We start from the raw sequence: 21,035 nt of genomic DNA, 5'->3' as shown, positions 1-21,035 counted from the left end.
GCGTGCTCGCGATCGTGCCCCCTTTTCCATTCCCATTTTTGAGATAAATTCTCATGTTGCTGAGGAGAGCCCCAAACTTGCTGTTATGAGACTGACCTTGAGAGCTTACACCTTCCAAGTGGTGCCTCACAGGTGTGTAACATCACACCAACCTCAATTCCTGAATTCTTAAGGCTAAGATCAACTATTATACTCAATGAAGCTATAGTTCTTTTATTACTGTGTTACTTTTTTATAGAACCTAGTTTCTATAAAAAAGTTTCTATAGAGTTTCAAACTAAACAGATAGAATGGTATCATGAATCCAGTTACCTTAATACCTCAATACAGAATTAAGGTAAGAAAATAAAGGGGTCTAGAAAGACGATTCAGCAATTCAAAAAGAACTGTCGGCTCTTCCGGAGAGGACAGGGTTAGATCCCAGCACCAATACAGCCACTCAGAACCAACTCCAGTTCCAGAGGGCTTGATGCCCTCTTCTGGCCTCCATGGACACTGCACACAGACAGTGCAGACATTACACACAGGCAAAATACATACATACATACATACATACATACATACAATAAGTGGACCCAGTTTTGTTTCCTAGTATGTCTTAAGAACTAAATATCTCCATAAAAGTTTTTTACGAGCATTACTGCATGTGATAATTTTCGTGTTGATAAACATGCAGCTGAGTGCTCAGTTTTCCAACTCTCCTTTGCAGTCTCTTTAAAGGTGAGTTGGAAACAGCCTGGTCTCAATGTGGAAAGCAGCAGCCACGAATCTTCAGCTCTACACAAAAGCACATTTTTTCCTCTGCTACATCCCTGGGACACAGCTCTCAAGGCCACTTCCTTGGTAGAGCATTATGAGCAAGCTGAGGATCCGGTGATGTCTTTGAGTCCTAAGCCCTTGACCTGGTAATGTCATCTGTGGAATAGAATAGGCTTAGTCCTTTCTCCCTTTCTGGAAAAGTTCTGAGCTATATAAAAATCACTTAAAATCCTGACAGACACATTTTGCCAAGAATGTCAGTTGTCTCTTGACAGTTTGGCATCTGCCTTTAAATATTAGATTGTGTAACCATAATGCTATTTAGGGAAATAAGGTGGTGGGTGGCTGGTATTTTAAGAGTGAAATGGACTTGAGTTCTTCAATGCTAATCATTGTTCTGGTGAAAACAGAATTCTTAAGGTGAAATGCTAAGTAGGTAAGACTAGTATTTTGTGACTAACTTAGAAATGAATAGAATGTGATTTATAGGTTTGACAGATTTTTTTTTATCAGTAGTATCCCAAGAATTTGTAGATTTATTTTTTAAGTTTAAAAAAAAAATCTTTTCTAACATTCACCACAGATGATAAAGGCACCTTCTGAACTTCCAGGATTACTAGCCTGACCCACCCATTTCAGCAGATGGAGCCCCCCCCCCCCCCCCCACACACACACCAGGTCCCTTGACTTAGGAGCAGAGATACATTTTTAATTCCGTTGGCCTTTAGATTCTCATACAAAATGGACTCTGCCAAGGATTCAGTGTGTAATCAGACCTGTTGTATCTGGATGTGGGTTATACTAAAGTCAGAGGGACATTGAATTAATCTTATTTTAACATGATTTAGGAAAGAGAATCTTTATCAAATAGATGCAGATAGATTAAATCCTAAGCAAACCAGAAAATGGTTTACTGTTTTTTTCCAGCCTTTTGATTTAGGACAGAAAAGATGCCTTTAGTTGACACCCACAAATGTAAGTCACAACTGTAAATATTTAAGGTTCCTTCGGTAGGGGTGGGGGTGTAGTGCTGGGCATTGAACCCTTGTTACACGCTTTATCATAGCCCCAGCTCCTGTCCTCCCTCTCCTCAAGTGTGGTGCTATCCTCTGTTGTGTGACTGCCACAGTTAACTCTTTTGCAAAAGGGTTAATGAACATTAAGTGTTCCTGGTATTTGAATGTTAACCACATTACAGGCAGGAGCTTTGGTGAACATAGCTGTAAGCACCTGTTGGCATGTGTTTGGGAGGAACTCTTTTTTTTTTTTTTTTTTCCTCTTTCTCCTCAGAGCTGGGGACGGAACCCAGGGCCTTGCGCTTGCTAGGCAAGTGCTCTATCACTGAGCCAAATCCCCAACCCCTGGGAGGAACTCTTAACTACATAGGACATGCATGTGTGCAGATTGAGGCCATCAATTTTCTTTCTTGGGTGTTTTGGCCTGTGTGTATGTGTGTGGTGCCCAAGGAGGCTGGAAGGGAGAGCCAGATCCCCTGGAACTGGAGTTACAGATGCTTGTGAGCACTGAGAATCCCATCTCTCCTGGAGGCCAGTTTCCAGAAGAGAATGAAATGAGACCCCACTCTTACCAGCAGGAGCAAAGCTGTGTGTGCTGCCTTTAATCCCAGCACTAGGGAGGCAGCCACAGGAGTATCTCTGAGTTCAAGGCCAGCCAGGTTTACATATAGGGAGTTCCAGGAGAGCCAGGGCTACAGAGTGAGACCCTGTCTCAGAGCAAAACAAAAAACTTGTTTGTTGTAAGATTTGCATGGCAGTAAGCTTTATTCTAGGCTTGCATGGTGCTGTAGACTTGTTCTCCACATGCAAGTGTGTGTGCCACACAACACTTGCTGTTACCTTCCCATCTATCACTTCATAGCAGGAAAATGTCATCTAAAATGTTCTTCATGCGTCAAACCCTTTATATATTGTCTTTTCATTTTGGTTTCTTTTTAAGAATTTAATTATTGTGTGTGTATGTGGGGTGTGTGGTTATGGTGCCTGAGGAAGCCAGTAGGCATCAGATCAAATCCCCTAGAGCTGGAGTTTCAGCCTCTGTGAGCTACCTGCCTTGGTGCTGGGAATTGCCTTGGGCCATTTGCAAGAGCAGTGTTTTCATAATCACTGAGCCTCACTGAGTCTCCTCTCTAGTCTCCTTGTTTTATTTTTTGAATGTTTGGAACTTTTTCTTGTTAAGGTATTTTCCTCCTCACTTTTTTAAAAAGTTTTTTCATCTATCTATCTACCTATCTTCCTTCCTTCCTTCCTTCCTTCCTTCCTTCCTTCCTTCCTTCTATATGAGCACACTGTAGCTGTCTTCAGACACATCAGAGGAGGGCATCAGACCCCATTACAGATGGTTGTGAGCCACCATGTGGTGGCTGGGAATTGAACTCAGGACCTCTGGAAGAGCAGTCAGTTTTCTTAACCACTGAGCATCTCTCCAGCCTCCTCTTCACTCTTCTAATAACATCTTAATTTTTTCAAATTCACTTCGAGGGAGAATGCTGGAAGTTGGACGCAGGTTCCTATGCATGCTGACCACATGCTCTATCACTGGACTATCTATACTCTCACTCAATACCTTTTGTCCTTTCTGGTGTTGTCTAGTTATGTAATTCTGCACTGACTCTGAACTCATGGTGTAGCCCAGACTGGCCGAGAAATCAGGTCCGAAGACCTGCTCCCTACCCTTGCCACATGCTTCTTTACTTTTACAGTATGTGAGACGGGGAGAGAAGGGAGGGAGTGGGACCACACGTGCACACATGTACATGGGCATTTCATGTGTGAATGTGGAGGTCAGAGTTCTGTGTGAGTGTACATGTGCATTTAAATGTGTTTGTGAGTGTGGCGGCCAGAGAACAACCTTAGTCGTTGCCCTAGGAGCTGTCTACATTGTTTTTTAGGAGTAGCTTTGTTTCTAACAAGGTCCTGACTAGCTCTGAAGCACCTGCCTCTGCTGCCTGTGTGCTGGCATCAAAGGCTATCATGCCTGGTCTACCTTGGTTTTTTGAGGCAAGGTTTCTCACTAGGACCTAAAGCTTACTTGTTAAAATGGCTGGCCATAGAGCACTGAGGATCTGCCTGACTTTGCTCCGGTGGTATTTGTTGGGATTGTAGCTTCATAGCATGCCTAGGTTTTGCCGTAGGTCTGGGATCAGACTCAGGTCCTCATGCTTGTACAGCAAGCACATTACAGAAGGAGCTGGCTCCCAGCCCTGAATCTTACACTGTGAAAGAGTTCTCAAGATGTCTCAGAGTGAGGCAGGTGTTAGAGGAGAACAAGAAGTGGTGCCCATCCATGATTAGAGTCCTGATCCACACCTAAACCTGAAGACACAGCTCAGGAGCAAAGGAATGAATGAAAACAAATGCCACAGCTTTGCCCCAATTTCCCTCTGTAAACTTGACACAATCCCATGAAATCATACTCTGTTTGCAGAGGGAGACGCCCAGAGAGTACACTTACATTGCTAGTCTCTCTGAATCCAAAGCTTATCCACAGTCTTTTCGTAAGGGATATAAATAGTCTGCTAGAGTTGTGTATATTTTATGTTTTACCAGAAATACATCGTTTGATAGCACGGGCACACTGGCATGTCTTGGATATCACCTGTAGTTCTTTGATGTGCTAAGCCTGTATAATTTCCTTTACCTTCTACCCCAGCATTGAAAGCAAACATGAGGTTACAATCCTAGGAGGACTCAATGAATTTGTTGTCAAGTTTTATGGACCACAAGGAAGTAAGTACATGTGTGGGTATGTGTTCTTTTTATAGTCTTCACTGACAGTAGAGCTATGAACAGGTGCATGACTTTGGAAAGTGAATTTTAACTAGAACCGGTGAGCGAAGAGGTCTGTGTCATTTGTGCACTTACCTTTTTCACAAGGTCTGGGTTCTATTATGGATGGTCACGTCGGTGTTCCTTTGGAAATGTATTTTCTCCTGGTTTTGTTTGGGGGGGTTTATTAAGGTAGGAGAAAAAGGAACCTGACTATATTTTTTTTGGTTCTTTTTTTCGGAGCTGGGGACCGAACCCAGGGCCTTGCGCTCGCTAGGCAAACGCTCTACCGCTGAGCTAAATCCCCAACCCCCTGACTATATTTTTATAAACAAATGAGTAGTGTTCAGTAGGATCTAGTAAGAACGAGGGAATATTGGCTTAACTCTGGATATTTTAAAGAAAAATATATGGTGTCTTTTTTTGGTACTGGTGATTGACCTCAGACTGTGTACATGCTAGGTAAGTGCTCTACCCCTGACTTACAGTCCATCACACACACACACACACACACACACACACTCACTCCACACACTCCACACACACTTACACACACACTGCCCCTCTCACTTTTTAAGAGACATTTTACATTTTACATTTTTGAATGTGTGAGTATTTTTTGTATGTGTATGTTTGTATAGCATATATGGGCCTGGTGTCCTTTAGAGGTGAGAAGAGAGGTCAGATCCTCTGAAGCAGAGGTATAGTTGTTGGAAGCTGAAATGTGAGTACTGAAGGTTTGATCTGGCGGCTCAGCAAGAGCAAGTCTTCTTAACCACTGAGCTATCTCCTCAGTCTCTTAGTGAGGTGCAGGGTCTCACTAGAAATTACTCCAGTTCAGGGGCCCTCGAGCTTTGGGTCCTCATGCCTCAGTCTCTTGAGTAAGGAGGAGATACTCTAATCAGAACGGGATAATTGTAATAGAGCAGATCTGTCCCTGTTAGATGCAGTGTGAAGAGAAGCTCTAGTCTGAGGTGAGGTGCCCGCTCTGCTGGTTGCAGCTGGTCTTGGTTGGTCCTAGTACCCCAGGCTAGCCTAGCGCCCACCTAGCCTTCCTCCTGCTTGATCTTCGCTGTGCCTGGATCACAGCCAAAGGCCCCTTGCTCAGCTAGTGCCTGGCTCTTTTGGAATTGGTTTTTGAGGCCTTTTTCAGGAGACAGAGGGATTTACTATTCATTTACACTTGGGTTTATTTGGAGACACAGTTCTAATGGGTAACATGTCTTATTTCTGTTACAGCACCATATGAAGGCGGGGTGTGGAAAGTTAGAGTGGACCTTCCTGATAAATACCCTTTCAAATCTCCATCTATAGGTATGTGATGACAGTTCTGAAATCTAAGAGGAAAATAAAAACCGTGTATTTTATAAGAGATGATTGTCCAAAAATTTTTACTGAACTGAATTTTTCCTTTCTTGGCTTTTTAAAAAAGACTTGTGGATGTTTTGTCTACACGTATATGTCTGCAGACCACAAGAGGGCAGGGGATTTCATGGGACTACAGTTGTGAGCTGTCTTCACCATCTTCAGAACTGATGCCTAGTCTCCTGCAGTTTGAACTAACCCCTACTCTAGCAAAACGGAATAACATCCTGAAGTTTTGCTTTCATTCCAGCCTTTCACGTTTCTGTGTAGTGCAAATTGTGTGTTAGAATGATGTATTAAGGATGATCCCAGAACTAAGTCCTATCAGAAATTGCAGCCTGTAGCAGCATCAAACTGCTTTACTTCCTGTAGAGTTTTACGTCCTGAAAGTACTGAAGAACATCTGTAATTCTTTGTCAACATGGAAAATTCCTAAGGCTGTTCGTTCTTCAGGTTCTGAGGTGGATTTTCTCAGCCAGCAGCCGCCCAGGAGAAATGACTTCAATGCTGTAAGATCCTGCAAGCTGCAGGGCTAGACATGGTGGCGGGATGGCTGTGAGGTGTTGAGTCTGACACTGTTCATGAGTACACCTGACATTAGAGCCATGTGCCTGGGGGTCAGAGCCATCCACAGCTCCGTGCCAATGAGGCAGAAAGGCAGAAAGAAGAGCCCTCTCTGCACAGGGCTCTTCTGCTGTGCCTCTCCATGCCTGGTCTGTTCCTGTGTCTTCTTAACTTGAGCCTTTCTGCTGAAACACTTTAAATACAAACGTTCACATACGTGTCATATACACCTATTTAAAGCCAGGAACTCGGCACTCCCAGTGCAGTCTGTTACCTTACGCTGTTATTTGACAGCTGACAGGGCTCATGGAGCAGAGAGTCCGCTATGGGGATGCAGCCTGTGCTATAGAAGTAGAGCTCTTCCTCAAGCTTTATCCCGCTGTCCCAGGAAAAGGGTACCTTTCACTGGAGCTTTCTGAAATTTATCCTAAAAGACTGCTTTCCACTCCATTGCTGGGAACAGACTTGGAGCCTGGCTCATCCAGGCAGCGCCTCCACCTCTGAACTGCTGCGTGCATCCCCTCCCCTAAAATACCTAAACATAAAACACTGCATAACCCTAACCAGGGACACAAATTCCCAGTTAGTTTAATACTCATACGTTCTATGTTGCCTTACTGTACACTTCAGAGCTTGATGCTCTGCATATGAGTATCCTCTTCCTTGCGGAGGTTGGTGTTGTTGAAGTACGTGTGCTAGCCATCCTTCCTTCAGAGGAGGATGCATCAGTTTTAATCTGTGACGTGATCCGTTTTCAGGGTGTCAGCCATGCTGCAGCACTACTGAGGATGCACTTTAAGTGTTTTGAGAGGCTGGGGCTCATTTGAAAAGGGCAAGGTTTATTTGCTTTTTGAGTTGTTTAGACATGTAATTAAACAGAAGGGAAAGAACGTTAGATAATTTTGACTCTGTTCTTTTAACATCTTTTTCCCAGTGTCTGGCATGTATACTGTTGGCTGGGTTTTATTTAAGCTCATAGATACTAAGATTTGAACTGGGAGGTGTAGCTTAGTAGCAGAGTGCTTGTCTAGAATGTATGAAGTCTGAGACCTGAAGTGCCTTCAGCATTTTAAATAGGTAAATGTAAGTTTAGATTAAATATCTTCTATTCTTACTGTGTGTATGTGTATGTGTGGGCCCAGGTAGTCCTTCAGTTTGTCCTTTTGCCTCAGCCTCCTGATCTTGGGTGTATACTATCACCCCCAGCTTGGATTTGAAAAATATTTATTAGTATAGAATTGGTGTGTGTGTGTGTGTGTGTGTGTGTTAATGTTAGGGTATACACATGTACATATGACATGCGTATACATGTTTGTATATGAAGTGTGTGCATGTGTGTGTGCACACGTGTGTATGTGCGTGCACACGTGTGTGTTAATGTTAGGGTAGACACATGTATGTGTATACATGTTTGTATATGAAGTGTGTGTGTTAATGTTAGGGTACATACATGTACATATGACATGTGTACACATGTTTGCATATGAAGTGTGTGTTAATAAGGTATACACATGTACATATGACATGTGTATACATGTTTGTATATGAAGTGTGTGTGTGTTAATGTTAGGGTATACACTTGTACATATGACATGTGTATACATGTTTGCATATGAAGACCAGGTGGTGTTCTTCAGGAACTATCCAGTTGGTCTTCGAGACAGAGTTTCATAGTTGGTGTGGATTGATTGCTTGGCCAGTGAGCTCTAGAGCTCAGCCTGCCTCTGCCTTTCAGTTCTGGGGTTAAAGAGTGCAGCCTGCCTCTGCACTGCGCATGGCAGTTGTGGCGTAGTTTTCATAGATGTTCCTTGTCATGTGTGCTAGAAGTGCTGCTGGTTGTTAATGACCATATTTAGTTACATATAGTTAGGTGTCCATGAGTAACAAATTGTCACTGGTTATCAGGAAGAGTTCTAGATTTGATTTTAATTTTTCCATAAAATTATATCCATCCTATCTGTTGTCTTTCTGGAGAATAAGACACTGGCCAGGAACTGTGGTGCTCATCTGTTTAGTCGCAGCTCCTCAGTAGGAAGATTGCTTGAACCTACAAGTTTGGGGCCATTAGACAATATTGACCCCATCTCTGTAAAAAATAGAAAGGAGTTTGGACCTGGTGGTTCATGCCTCTATAGTACTAGTAATCAGGTAGTTGAGGCAGGAGAATTTGCTTGGAGCCAGGAGTTGTAAATCAGCCTGGTAATATTGCAAGATGTTACCTCAGTCATATACTTGTTTTTTAACATGCTTAGTGCTGCACACCTGTAGTATCAGCCCTTGAGCGGGTGGAGGCAGGAGGATCAGGAGTCAAAGCTGGACAGCCTGAACTACAGAGGACCAATTAGAATTGAGTGACTTATTCGCTTGCTAACTGTTCATGAAATACTCAGTGTGTGGCCTCCTTTGTTGACATTAGGAGGCTAGAAGAATAAATGGATGTAAAGTACAAATATTCTTTACATGATTTGTGAGGCAGTGCCTCTGTGGAGCAGAGAGTGTAAAGAAAGTTTTTATTTTTAAAAAAGTGTTATCTTTACAAAGCCTTGAGATGTGAGGATACAAATGCAAACTTGAGAACTATTTGGAATCTCAGTGCTGTTTTCATCTGAGAGGTGGGTCCATAGTTTTCATGCCCACTTCTCCAGATTCCACTTGTTAGCTCTAGCATGTGCCGTTAGGAGCAAGGAACACATGTGCAGTAGCTAAACCACTGCTGAGCACACGTGTAGAAGGGCAATACCGTGCACTTACACCAACCGTAATATACATAAAATAAAGAATGCTGTATGTGTCCTGGGCAGGGCAGCATAGCGCGCCAGAAACAAGAGGCAGGTGAATCTCCGTTAGTCTAATTTCAGCCTGCTCTGCAAACCTAGCTCAGGCCAGCCAGAGGTACATAGTAGGTCGCTATATCCAAACAACAAATGTTTTGTGTGTAGCAATGAGAGTAAAATTTTAAATAGTGAGGTAATGATGTGGTTGAACTACAGTGTGTGCTTGAGATCTGTCTGTAGCCAACTCAGTAGCATGTATATTGCTTGGTAAATTTAAAGTGTGCGTGTGCGTAGAGACAGCTCATCAGTTAAGAGCACTGACTGCTCTTCCAGAGGACCCAAATTCAAATGCCAGCACCCACATAGCAGTTCACAACTGTCTATAACTAAGACAGTTGGAACTCAGGTGCCAATGAATCTGACACCATCACAAACACATCCATGTAGGGTAAACACCAAAAAATTTAAAAACAAAACAAAAAGGCAAACCAGACCCAGTGGCATACACTCGTAGTCCCAGCAGAAGCAGAGGGATCAGGAGTTAGGTGTGCCTTGACTATATAGTGAACTGTACTGAGCCGTAGCACAGATCTCTAGATTAGGCTATCAACTAAGTCGGACAGTTTAGGTTGTCAAACTGTCAAAATCCCTTTTAAATTTCCTAATCCGATTCATTCTTAGTTGGAAGCTACTCTGGTAATATGTGTGCCATATCTTTATGCTTGTGCCAGAGAATAAGGGCAATGCAGCTCCTTGTTTTATTCACCATGGTCAGATGGTACCTCACTGGGGATTGAAGTCTTCTAACACAGTATGGCGAATTGTCGAAGAGTGCTTAGTTCCATTTCACTGTTCTAGACAGAAACCGTCTCTAGTTAACTCCCCAGGACTAATGCCCATCACTGAAGTGAGAACGCAAGTTTGAGGATAGGGAGGAGTATGTCGGTCATGAGATGTCACTTAACAAAGACTTACTTGTGCCACCAGAATATTTATACAACTAAGTGAACTTTTGAGCTAAGGAAGCCAAATCCCATTTTGACCAATTATATCCTTCTAGACTTTCATGACCTTGGATTTGAATTAAATTCCTATATCAAATAACTCTGTTTTGAACTTCAGTAGCAAAGTGTAGTAAGAAAATTTTAAGGAGCATTTTAAAGTTATGAGGATGAGAATGCAGTCACTCACAGGCGCTCTGAAAACGAACCGTCTCTGTGCATTAAAATGTGTGTGGCAGCTCAAGCCATTAAGTTTATCGAATCCCTACTCTACTGGTACCACTCATGTGCAGGAGCACAGGAGTGAGCAGTATGGTCCTGGCAGAATTTAAAATAACCGATATTAAAGATTAATTCTAAGCCTCTCTAACCAAGAACATCTAAGCTATTTAAAGAAAAGACGGTTCTGATCTTCATTCAGGGAAAAGAATATAGGGGCTCACATAGGGGTGCTCAGAGAAGGTAGGTCATCTTAAGTGTGATGGACAGATTATTTAGAGGTTGGATTTGGGTGTTCAGGACGACACTTCTGTTGAGAAGAAGGCTGTGGGTGGAAGCAGTTACTCCAGCTGCGGTCACAAAGGTCCTCTGTGGAAAGGGTGCTGAGGTTGAGGGTGCTGCTGCTTAACCAGCAGACGGGGTTAAATACATGGAGTGTAGCTCAGGACATGGAGGCAGGAGACTCAGAGTTCCACGGTCACCCTCAGCTGCCCAGTGCGCTCAGGGCCATCCTGGGTTATATGAAACTCTCTCAGAACTAAAACAAAGTCCATCAGAAGAGCAGATTTTGGCTTTATTTTGAGACAGGTTTGATTTTGAGACAGGAACTTGAACTCGCTTCCTCTGCTTCCCAATTGATTAGAGATATAGGATTAGAGATATTAGAATTAAAGATATACCACACTCCTAGCTAAAAAAGGATCTCATTATGTATCCCTAGTTGTCCTGAAACTTGATCTGTAGACCAGACTGGCCTTGAACTAAGAGATCTGCCTACCCCTCTCTCCTGAGTGCTGGGATTAAAGACAGGTACCGTCAGGCCCAGCCCAGTGGGTGTTTTGTGGTTTGTTTGTTGTTGTTGTTGTTGTTTAAATGGGATATGAAAGATTTTTAACTTGTTCTTTTTAGGGATTTGTTTAGGAAAGAAAAACTTGGTATTGTAGCATCAAGTAGGAGCCGTGTCTTTAAGGAACAAAGGGGTAAAAAAGGGAGAGCGTTTGCTGAGGATTTAGAGATCATCTGTAAGGCCAGGCAGTGAAGGCACATACCTTTAACCCCAGTGTTTGGGAAGCAGAAGTAGGTGGTTCATCGAGTTCGAGGCCAGCCTGGTCTATAAAGTAAGTTCCATGACAGCCAGAGCTGCAGAGAAACTGTGTCTCTAAAATAGAAAATGCCGAGGATGAGAGTATCTGCTGATTGGATCTGTTCTTCATGTGAACGGACTTGAGGAGAGAATGAAGATTTGCAGGATGGGATAAAGCAGAAGGAAAAGCCACCGGAGAACAGGGAGCTGCTGCAGAGAAGATTTTTAAGTGGCAGAGGGTCCACACAGAGTTGTTGAGCGCATTGTGACAAGTTGCTACATTTTTTTTTTTTTTTTTTTTCGGAGCTGGGGATCGAACCCAGGGCCTTGCGCTTCCTAGGTAAGCGCTCTACCACTGAGCTAAATCCCCAGCCCCAAGTTGCTACATTTTTAAACATAAAACTCGGGCTGGAGAGATGGCTCAGCGGTTAAAAGCACTGACAGCGGGGTTGGGGACTTAGTTCAGTGGTACAGCGCTTGGGCAAGCGCAAGGCCCTGGGTTCGAGGGAAAAAAAAAAAAAGAGCACTGACAGCTCTTCCAGAGGTCCTGAGTTCTATTCCCAGCAACCACATGGTGGCTCCCAACCATCTGTAATGAGATCTGATGCCCTCTTCTGGTGTGTCTGAAGACAGCTACAGTGTGCTCACATACATAAAGTAAATAAAATCTTTTAAAAAAATAAATAAATAAAAATTAGCAAATAGATAAACTCTACAAAGGCTGTTTTGCTAACAGCCCTCATGCCCAGCAAATACTCAAAGTCTGTTGCTTTGAAGAATATTAGAATGGTTGTATTTCTTCTTAGTGTCACCCTAATGTCCAAGTACAATTTACCCTCTAAATCCAAGGATTCTGTATCCACTGATTAAACCTCACTTATGTACCAGAAACAATCTAAAAGGTAATCCTCAATTTGGGATGTGTACAGCATTCCCTGAATTATAATAGGGCAACTAATGACAGCATCTGCATTATATCCCATACAGTAGTTCAGAGGTAACTGAAATACAAGGGTGTGTCAGGCATAGACCGGAGCTGGAACAGCTCCATCAAGAGATACAGAGACCACCCGACTGGGCAGATAGACACTGTGGGAAGGGAGTAGGATTTGCAGAGGAAGGCTACAGAGCAATGTTAGTGTCAGGTCTTCAGTCTGAAGTTGAATACAGGCTGCAGGTAGGAAGAGGAATTTTAAGAGACTGGTGGGAAAGGAAGTGTCTGGATTTATGACTGCAGAGGCTGAGCTGTTTGCAAACACAAAAGTTCTTGGTGTGTCCTGGGCATATAAAGTGGCACGAGATGGAGGGAACAATAATCGAGGAGGAACATAAAAGGCTGGGAGGTTAGGAATATGGTCTTTATGATGATAGTGAAAGGAATGAGGCAGAGAGAATGGATACCAAGTTACCACAGAGAAAAGCCACTTATTAAACCGGTCCTATCGTCATGAACTGGCTGTCAGGGACCCATGTCATATGAGTTCATCTTGTTGGTCACTAGAATGAAAACAAACAGCACATTACCTTCTCTCCTCTCTATCCTTTAAGGATTGGCCTTCCCTTTATGTGGTACTGAATAGAGGACGTAGCCATCTCCTTCCGAAGCTGACTTAATAATGGCAGTTTAAGTTCTCCTTGAACAGTGCCAGATGTTTATTATCCTCAACCCCACCTGTTAATTCCCTTCCTCCCTTCCCACGCCCAGCGAACTGGCCTTTATTTTCATATGGGGGGGGGGGGAGCAAGCTCCCCAGTGAATTTCATTAAGGTTGTTTGCAGGAGCTTGGACACCTTACTGTAGCTAATATCACTGAAGAATGTGTCTCTGTCCCATACTGACCATTAACTTGGTGTGAGTCTTCAGAGATGAGTAGTGCTCCGTGGACCCCTCGCTATGACAAGGCCGTGTTAATGAGCCAGTCTTGTAGTGATCTTATGCAGTAAGTTCAAGAGTGCAGTAGCCATGCCATGTGTTGCCCCATCACACTCACCCTTTGCTCGGCCTTTCTGCTCCTTCTGCTTTGTTTCTTGAGCTTTGGAGGAGTGGTATAAATATCCCATGTTAGGAGTCCCTTTGACCATTGCTGAAAGAACCTTCTTGGAATAAGTCTAACAGCAGCACTAATCTATATGCATAACATAGTTATTTAGAAGGCAATTTGACAGGCATATCCTGACCACCTAGCAAAGCAGGAGCAGGGGCTGGGGATTTAGCTCAGTGGTAGAGCGCTTACCTAGGAAGCGCAAGGCCCTGGGTTCGGTCCCCAGCTCCGAAAAAAAAGAACCAAAAAAAAAAAAAAAAAAAAAGCAGGAGCAGTAGCTTCTTGACTATGGCCTATGATTTGCTCAGCCAAAAGCCTTTGGCTGGGTTTCCAGTGTCTGCCATGAATTCCCTCCTATAGAGCAGACATGGAATTCAATCAGAAAGGAGTTAGTTATTCCTTTAACAAATTTGCCACTATTGCTCCAGTAGGCTCATCTTGGCCTATGAGTTATTATTGTTGCAGAGTCCACACCTGAGTGACAACTGTTGATGACAGTTCTCCACTAGTAGCCTGCATAGCAACATAGTACCTTTGGACCCTGTGAGGGCTAGCTACAGCAGGTGGGAAGCTTCTAGCTTGATGGTTTTTAAAAACATGTCCTAAAGACTTGGTATGGTTATAGAGTTTTCCCATCTAGTTCTGCAGGCAAACAAGAATAGTGGTAATTGCTTGTATTGTTTTGAAAGCCTGGGGAGAAGCCTCTGTGACCACTAGGAAAGTCTTCTCTTGGCACTGGGTCTTCATTTAATAATGTATGGCTTCTGGAGAGTTCATTATTGCATAATCTTCTTGTTGGCTATACAAAAATTCCGTTTTGCTGCTTAGGTTTCTACTTTTTAAAAAATTTTTTTTTAATTTATTCATTTATTATATATAAGTACACTGTAGCTGTCTTCAGACACACCAGAAGAGGGCATCAGATCTCTTTACAGATGGTTGTGAGCCACCATGTGGTTGCTGGGAATTGAACTCAGGACCTCTGGAAGAGCAGTCGGGTGCTCTTAACCGCTGAGCCATCTCTCCAGCCCGGGTTTCTACTTTTAAGATAGGAGATTTTCACATTTGTGCTGGTTATTCTGACATCTTTTTGGTATTTGATCATTTCTTAAGATTTGATGTTAGAATGCAAACATAATCTTGGTGTCTTAGGGTTTCTCCTGCTGTGAAGAGACATCATACCATGATCATAGCAATTCTCATAAAGGAAAACATTTAAATAGGGCTGATTTCCAGCTTCAGAGATTTAGTCCAATATTGCAGTGGGAAGCATGATGGGGTGCAGGCAGACACAGTGGTAAAGGAGGAGCTGAGAGTTTTATATTTTGATCCACAGGCGGCTGCGTGCCACACTGGGTGTAGCTTGAACATATATGACTTCAAATAAGACTTCAAAGCCAGCCGCCACAGTGGCACACCTCCTCCCAACAAGGCCACACCTCCTAATAGAGACACTTCCTGTGGACAATCATTCAAACACAATGAGTCTCTGGAAGCCATTCTTTTATTTCTGTGTCCGTATGAATGAATGCCACCTGTGCTGGTGCTTACAGGGGCCAGAAAAGAGGGTATTAGGTGCCTTGGAACTGGAGTTATACACAAGTGGGAGTTTCCCAGTGCGAATGTAAGGAGGCAAATTTGGGTCTTGTGGAAGAACAGCAAAGGCTTTTTAACACTGAGCCATCTCCCAACCAGTTCTTTTTTCTTTGAATCAAATTTAAAGAAAAGAAAAAGAATTATGCCGAACCGGGCTTGGCGGCACACACCTTTAATCCCAGCACTTGGGAGGCAGAAGCAGGTGGGTCTTTGTGAGTTCCCTCCCAGACTGGTCTACAACTTGTCACACAGCCAAGGCTACACACAGAAACCCTGCCTCAGAACAAACAAACAAAAAAACCTTACAAACAGTTATGTTTTACTTCCCTTTGATAAACATGGTCATACCACTTAAGATTTATTTATATTTTGGGTTTTATTAAACCCTGTTGTTGACAGGCACTTGAGAGATGGTTTCATTCGGTTGCCTCATGAGGCCGTGATGAATCACCATACTGGTTGCCAAATCCGCAGTGTTTGCTTCCACTCTGGTGGGGCTTTCTGACTGTTTTGTTGTACTGTTTTGTTTTGACCAAATTCTATTACAGTGCTGCACAAAAGCCATTGGAGTATTGTAGATTCTATTTTCACTATGAGGAGAATATATGAAAGATAATATCAACGTCAGAATACCCCCTCACCCTTGACAGCTCCTCAAAGCAGTTGTTGTGGAGCATGGAGAGATAGTTCGGCAGTTAAGAGCTTGTTCTTGCTGAACACTGGAGTGTGGTACCTCAGACCCACATTGGACAGCTCACAACTGCTTGCATCTCAGCATCAGGGCATCCCGAAGCCCCTTTCTGGCCTACTTGGCCATCAGTTAGCGTACACATACACACACACACTAAATAATAAAACCTTTTAAGAGTGATATTTGTGTGTGCTGGGGAGTTTCATTTCTAGGTTGTGAACAGTAGCATGAAGTTATTTAACTGGGGGTCATAGGACAGACTGTAACCCCAGCCCTTCAGAGGCAGGGCAAGAGTACGTTTGAGGCTAGCATGGTCTTACTGAGACCTTGCCTCGAAAAAGAAAGGAGAGATGAGGAGAGGGAGGTACTTTGCTTAAGCTCCTTGTACTGAAATTGTGTTCCTTTTCTTGCGTTGTGTTGTGTTGTGTTGTGGTGGAGTTTGAACCCAGAGCCAGTGCACAGTGCAGTCTAATACTGAAGCATACAATGCAACCTTTGCACTCTCCTGGCTTCTGGATTCAAGTCTGCAGTACCATTTCTAGCAGCCCAAACTGACATCACTGAGGGCTTACAGTATGCTAGTCACTTGTATTCACTCATTATTAACTCATTTTCTGTTTCTGACATTCCTCTGGTGTGTTGAAGTTATTTAATCTAGACTTAGAAATGGCAGTAGAAAGACAGATTGACTTGTCAAGGCTCACTGCATTGGGCAATCTGACCTTAAATACCAGCTTTTGACTGAGTTTGTTAAAATTGCTAGAGCCAGATGTGCTACTGCACACCTTCAGAATCTCAGCACCTAGGGCCATCAGCCAGCAGATCTCTTCTGAGTTTGAGGTGCTCTCCAGGTCTACATAGCAAGTTCTAGGCTATCCAGAACTAAAGAGTATGAGACCTGTCTCCAAAAAAGGTGGGGAAAAGTTAAAAACCTGAAATTCTCTACTGTCTTCCTGCTGCTCTGAAAATCTTCCAGATTTCTCAGTGTGACTGATGAATGACAGGATACTAAGGTCATTGTGGAAATGGCAAAGATAGTAGGGAGTGGGCTAAAGGCTTTGGCAGCTGACTAGTTTGATAGAGAACCGTCGTGATTCAGGACAACCCCTCATCGCTCCTTAGGTACAGATGAATGTTCCTTACCCATCCAGCCCATTAGTCAGATTCATATCATCAGAGAAACGGAAGAGAGGACCCCTTGATGAGTTCAGATCCCCTAAACACATAGGACCAGTTCAGAACTTTCCAGGACACAGGGTTTTGAGAGTTGAGCTCCTTCTTGGTTGGTTTCTCACCTGAAAAGAGACAGGCCAGGTCCATCTCCTGAGTAAGGTCGTCCCGCCTGAAGAGTCTTCTGCTCTGGTGCAGGCCTGTCTGTCTGAGGTAAGGTAAAGGTCTGAGACGGTGTGTCAGTGCACACAGCTGAAATGTGGCTGTCACCCTTCTTTAACTGGATAACTCTGGTCACCTGAGTGTCAGGAATTGAGATAGAAGCTATGACTCTATCCTCAAAGTCAGGGAGTGGTGACGCATGCTTTTAATCTCAGCACTCAGGAGCCAGAGACAGCTGGATCTCTTAAGTTCGAGACCAGCCTGGTCTATGAAGTGAGTTCCATGATAGCTAGGGCTACATAGCAGAGAAACCCTATCTTGAAAACCGTGTGTGTGTGTGTGTGTGTGTGTGTGTGTGTGTGTGTGTGTGTGTGTGTGTGTGTGTGTGTGTGTGTGTTTCTGAGATACTACTGCAAGGAAAGATAGCATTCAGTCATGTGTGTTTGTGTGTAGGTTTTTTTGGGTCCCGGGAATTGAACCCAGGGCTTCATACTCAAATAAGCATGAGCTCTACTACCAAGCTGTATTCTCAGCCCCTTAATATATTTTAAAAACTTAAAAACAAAACAGACAGATGCTTGACTTGAGTCATCTACTTTTTGAGAAGGTTTGTTTGGACATTTGTCCTAACAAATACCAAAATGACAATGTTTTACTTAATTTTCTCATAGGAATTCGTACACCACAGTTAATTGCATCAGCCCCGGCCAACCTCAGCCACTTGAGGCCCGGCTCTTCTCTGTCCCTTGGACAGAGCTATACTTATTTCCCTGGTGCCCTTATTTCCTTGGTCATTTGGCACCTTTAGGGAATAGAATTGCTTCTTCTCTTCCTGGGGTCCTGAGTTCAGTCTCTCCATGCTCCCTCCACCCCATGTCTGTTTCTGAGACTTGCTGCTTTTACTTACCACATTCCCATAAAGGCTGTTTTCAAAATATGTCCTCTTAAAATATCTTCATACTAGTTTCTGGTGGGATGGAAACAGTCATTGGGGAAATTGTCTTGTTGCAGACACATTCATTAATGTGGTCATAGTGTTGCCAAAAGGAAGAGGACGGTGCCAGGGCAAACATGCTCAGTCCTGAGAACGTTCCTTCTCTGAATTCCTAGTTTGTTCTTTCCCAGTCTTCTCCCTTCCGCATCCAGAAGTTTCATTGTTGGCATTCTTGTCCAGAATGTAAGTGTCTGTGCCAGAAACTCTGTGCACAGATTGTATAAGAGCAAATGTAAGGAAATAATGTTCCTTTTTATTGCTTGACTTTTGGGTTTTGTTTTAAGAATTTGAGCTATGCATCGTGGCATATGCCTCTACTCGCTGTAGCTAGGAAGCAAGCAGAACCATTGCAGGGCAAGTTCCAGCCCAGTCAACGATATATAGACCATGTCTGAGACACGCACATTCACGGTCTCCTTGCCCTTTGAAAACCTGCTAATAGCCTTCACAGTAGTACAGTCTGTGGAGGAGCAAGTGGGGAGGAGGAGAGAGATGACTAAAATATATGGAATTGTATAAAAATACATGTATTTTCTTCTAGATAAAAGCCTGCACTAGGAGTATGAGGTCCTTGTTGAAGGTGAAGGTGTCAGCTAAGACTGCCTGTTTTGGGATGAACAGTCAGTGGTGCTGTGACTCACTGGTGGTACAGCACACTGGTACTTACGTATGACGTTCTCAGATACCCTGCTCGACAGCACTGCCTCACCAAGTCAGTCTCCTTTAAGATGTCACCAATGGGCGTTTCCTTTGAAGTCCTCTGTTCTTGGAGCTCTAGACCAAGAAATTCCAGATGCTTGGCATCCAAAGGACCTCTAGAAATAGAGTAAAAATGGGAGTTTAGAGATGATATAGTCTGGCTGTTTATTATCTTCACAGATGAGATGACTAGCTCAAAGCCTGAAGTTGGTAACAGAGTTGGGGCTGGAACATTGCCCATTTAGTACTTTGCTCTTTGCATGTGTTTCTAGCCTCCGTCTCAGAATTCTGATACTGGTAATTCTTAGCATACTGGGGGACTGCATTCGGGGTTCCAAATCTTTTGGTTTTGGTCCTATTATATACTCCTGTATTCAGCCAGGCCAAATTTGAAATTTAATTGAAAACAGTCTAGAAACCTTGGATTTCAAATGGACTGTTCTGGCCAGGCCAAAGGAGGAGATACTTTAATCATTGTCTGACAGTTTTTATATATTATGAGCTCTTCACCAACATCACTCTTATTCCCTTAAGGTGCCCCATGGCATCAGAAAGCTGAATCTTCGTTCTCATGTAGGATTCCTGTTTATTCAATTTGCTTGAGATATACCTTTGTATCATCTCTCAAATAATGAAGGTGCTGGGAGCCAATGGAGCTGTCCTTCAACAAGCCTTTTTTTTTTTTAAGTTGTTTTGATTTGATTTGATTTGGTCAGTCACTTGTTTAAAAATAAATGATGTTCAGGGGGTGGGGATTTGGCTCAACGGTAGAGCGCTTGCTAGGCAAGGCCCTGGGTTCGGTCCCCAGCTCCGAAAAAAAGAAAAAAGAAAAGAAAAAAAAAAAAAAGAAATGATGTTCAGGCACTAGTTTCCAGGGTTTTCCTTTTCCTCTTGTTGAAAGCTGGTGTCCTCTCTGCCCTGAATCTGGTTTTCCCCTTCATTTCAGCTACGCCTTTGCTAATCTTCAAAAGATGAATGATGCAAACTTCCACTGTGGTTCACACTCCACTGTTTGTATAACTTAGGTGTTCTCTTGGGTGCCAAGTGCTGCTCCCCTTCCCATCTGGTGAGGTACCTTTTCTGGCCACAACTGAAAATTGCAACCTCTACTCTAGCCTTCCTATCTTTTTTCTCCATGACATTAGCTACTTTCTAATCTAACGTGTTGTGAAGAACTCTCCAGAAAAATCTTTCCTGTAGTCAGCATTGGAAGTGTTGGCTTCAGTAGGGCTCACTGCAATTGTAGCAAAGCAGGATATTAACTACCAAGACCACATTTGGATTATCAGTGGGACAGAGCTACTGTAATTCACACAGAACCATTCTTTTGAGTTAAAAAAACAGTGGTTCAGTCCTGTTTCCTGTTCATTGGAAGGTTTGTAGGCTGTGGGGTAGAGATGAGTTGAGGGACACTTGCCCAGAGTGGGAGGCCCTTGATTCAATCCTAGTGCTTAGGAGGCTGGAGCAGGAGGATCACAAGTGAGGCCAGGCTCTAAATTCCTTTATGATTGGGATAATAGTATATTCTTTTTAAAAAAGATTATTTTATGTGAGTACACTGTCACTGTTTTCAGACACATGAGAGGGCATCAGCCCCATTACAGATGGTTGTTGGGAATTGAACTCAGAACCTCTGGAAGAGCAGCCAATGCTCTTAACCGCTGAGCCATCTCTCCAGCTCCAATAGTGTCTTCTTTCTCTCTCTCTCTCTCTCTCTCTCTCTCTCTCTCTCTCTCTCTCTCTCTCTTTTTCTTTTCTTTTCTTTTCGGAGCTGGGGACTGAACCCAGGGCCTTGCACTTGCTAGGCAAGCGCTCTACCACTGAGCTAAATCCCCAACTCCCCAATAGTATATTCTTAAATTTAATCTTGAGTAGCATGTTCCTCACAAGCTGAGGGAGGTTTTTTGGTTTGGTTTTTATTTTGTTTTTTAGTAATGGATTCTTGTTTTATATAAACAAAAGGAAATTTTGGTGTTTTTTTTTTTTTTTTTAATTATATATAAGTACACTGTAGCTGTTCAGACACACCAGAAGAGGGCATCAGATCTCATTACAGATGGTTGTGAGCCACCATGTGGTTGCTGGGATTTGAACTCAGGACCTCTGGAAGAGCAGTCAGTGCTCTTAACC

At 43.2% G+C, this 21,035-nt stretch overlaps 1 protein-coding gene across 2 annotated transcripts in view; it reads left to right on the top strand.

Moving 5' to 3' along the window:
* The window catches only part of Ube2h (ubiquitin-conjugating enzyme E2H), a 96,208-nt gene that overhangs the window by 42,333 nt on the left and 32,840 nt on the right, over nt 1-21,035 (top strand). For both annotated transcript variants that reach the window (XM_087656513.1, NM_001172127.1), the window contains 2 exon segments: nt 4,429-4,505; nt 5,784-5,858. In XM_087656513.1, the coding sequence (XP_087512639.1) occupies nt 4,429-4,505; nt 5,784-5,858 (152 nt within the window).

This window comes from Rattus norvegicus, chromosome 4 (genome assembly GCF_021556685.1).
Source record: "Rattus norvegicus strain SHRSP/BbbUtx chromosome 4, alternate assembly SHRSP_T2T, whole genome shotgun sequence".
Taxonomy (NCBI): domain Eukaryota; kingdom Metazoa; phylum Chordata; class Mammalia; order Rodentia; family Muridae; genus Rattus; species Rattus norvegicus.
Note: the sequence above shows the minus strand (reverse complement) of the source record. Positions and strands in the feature narration are given on the sequence as shown.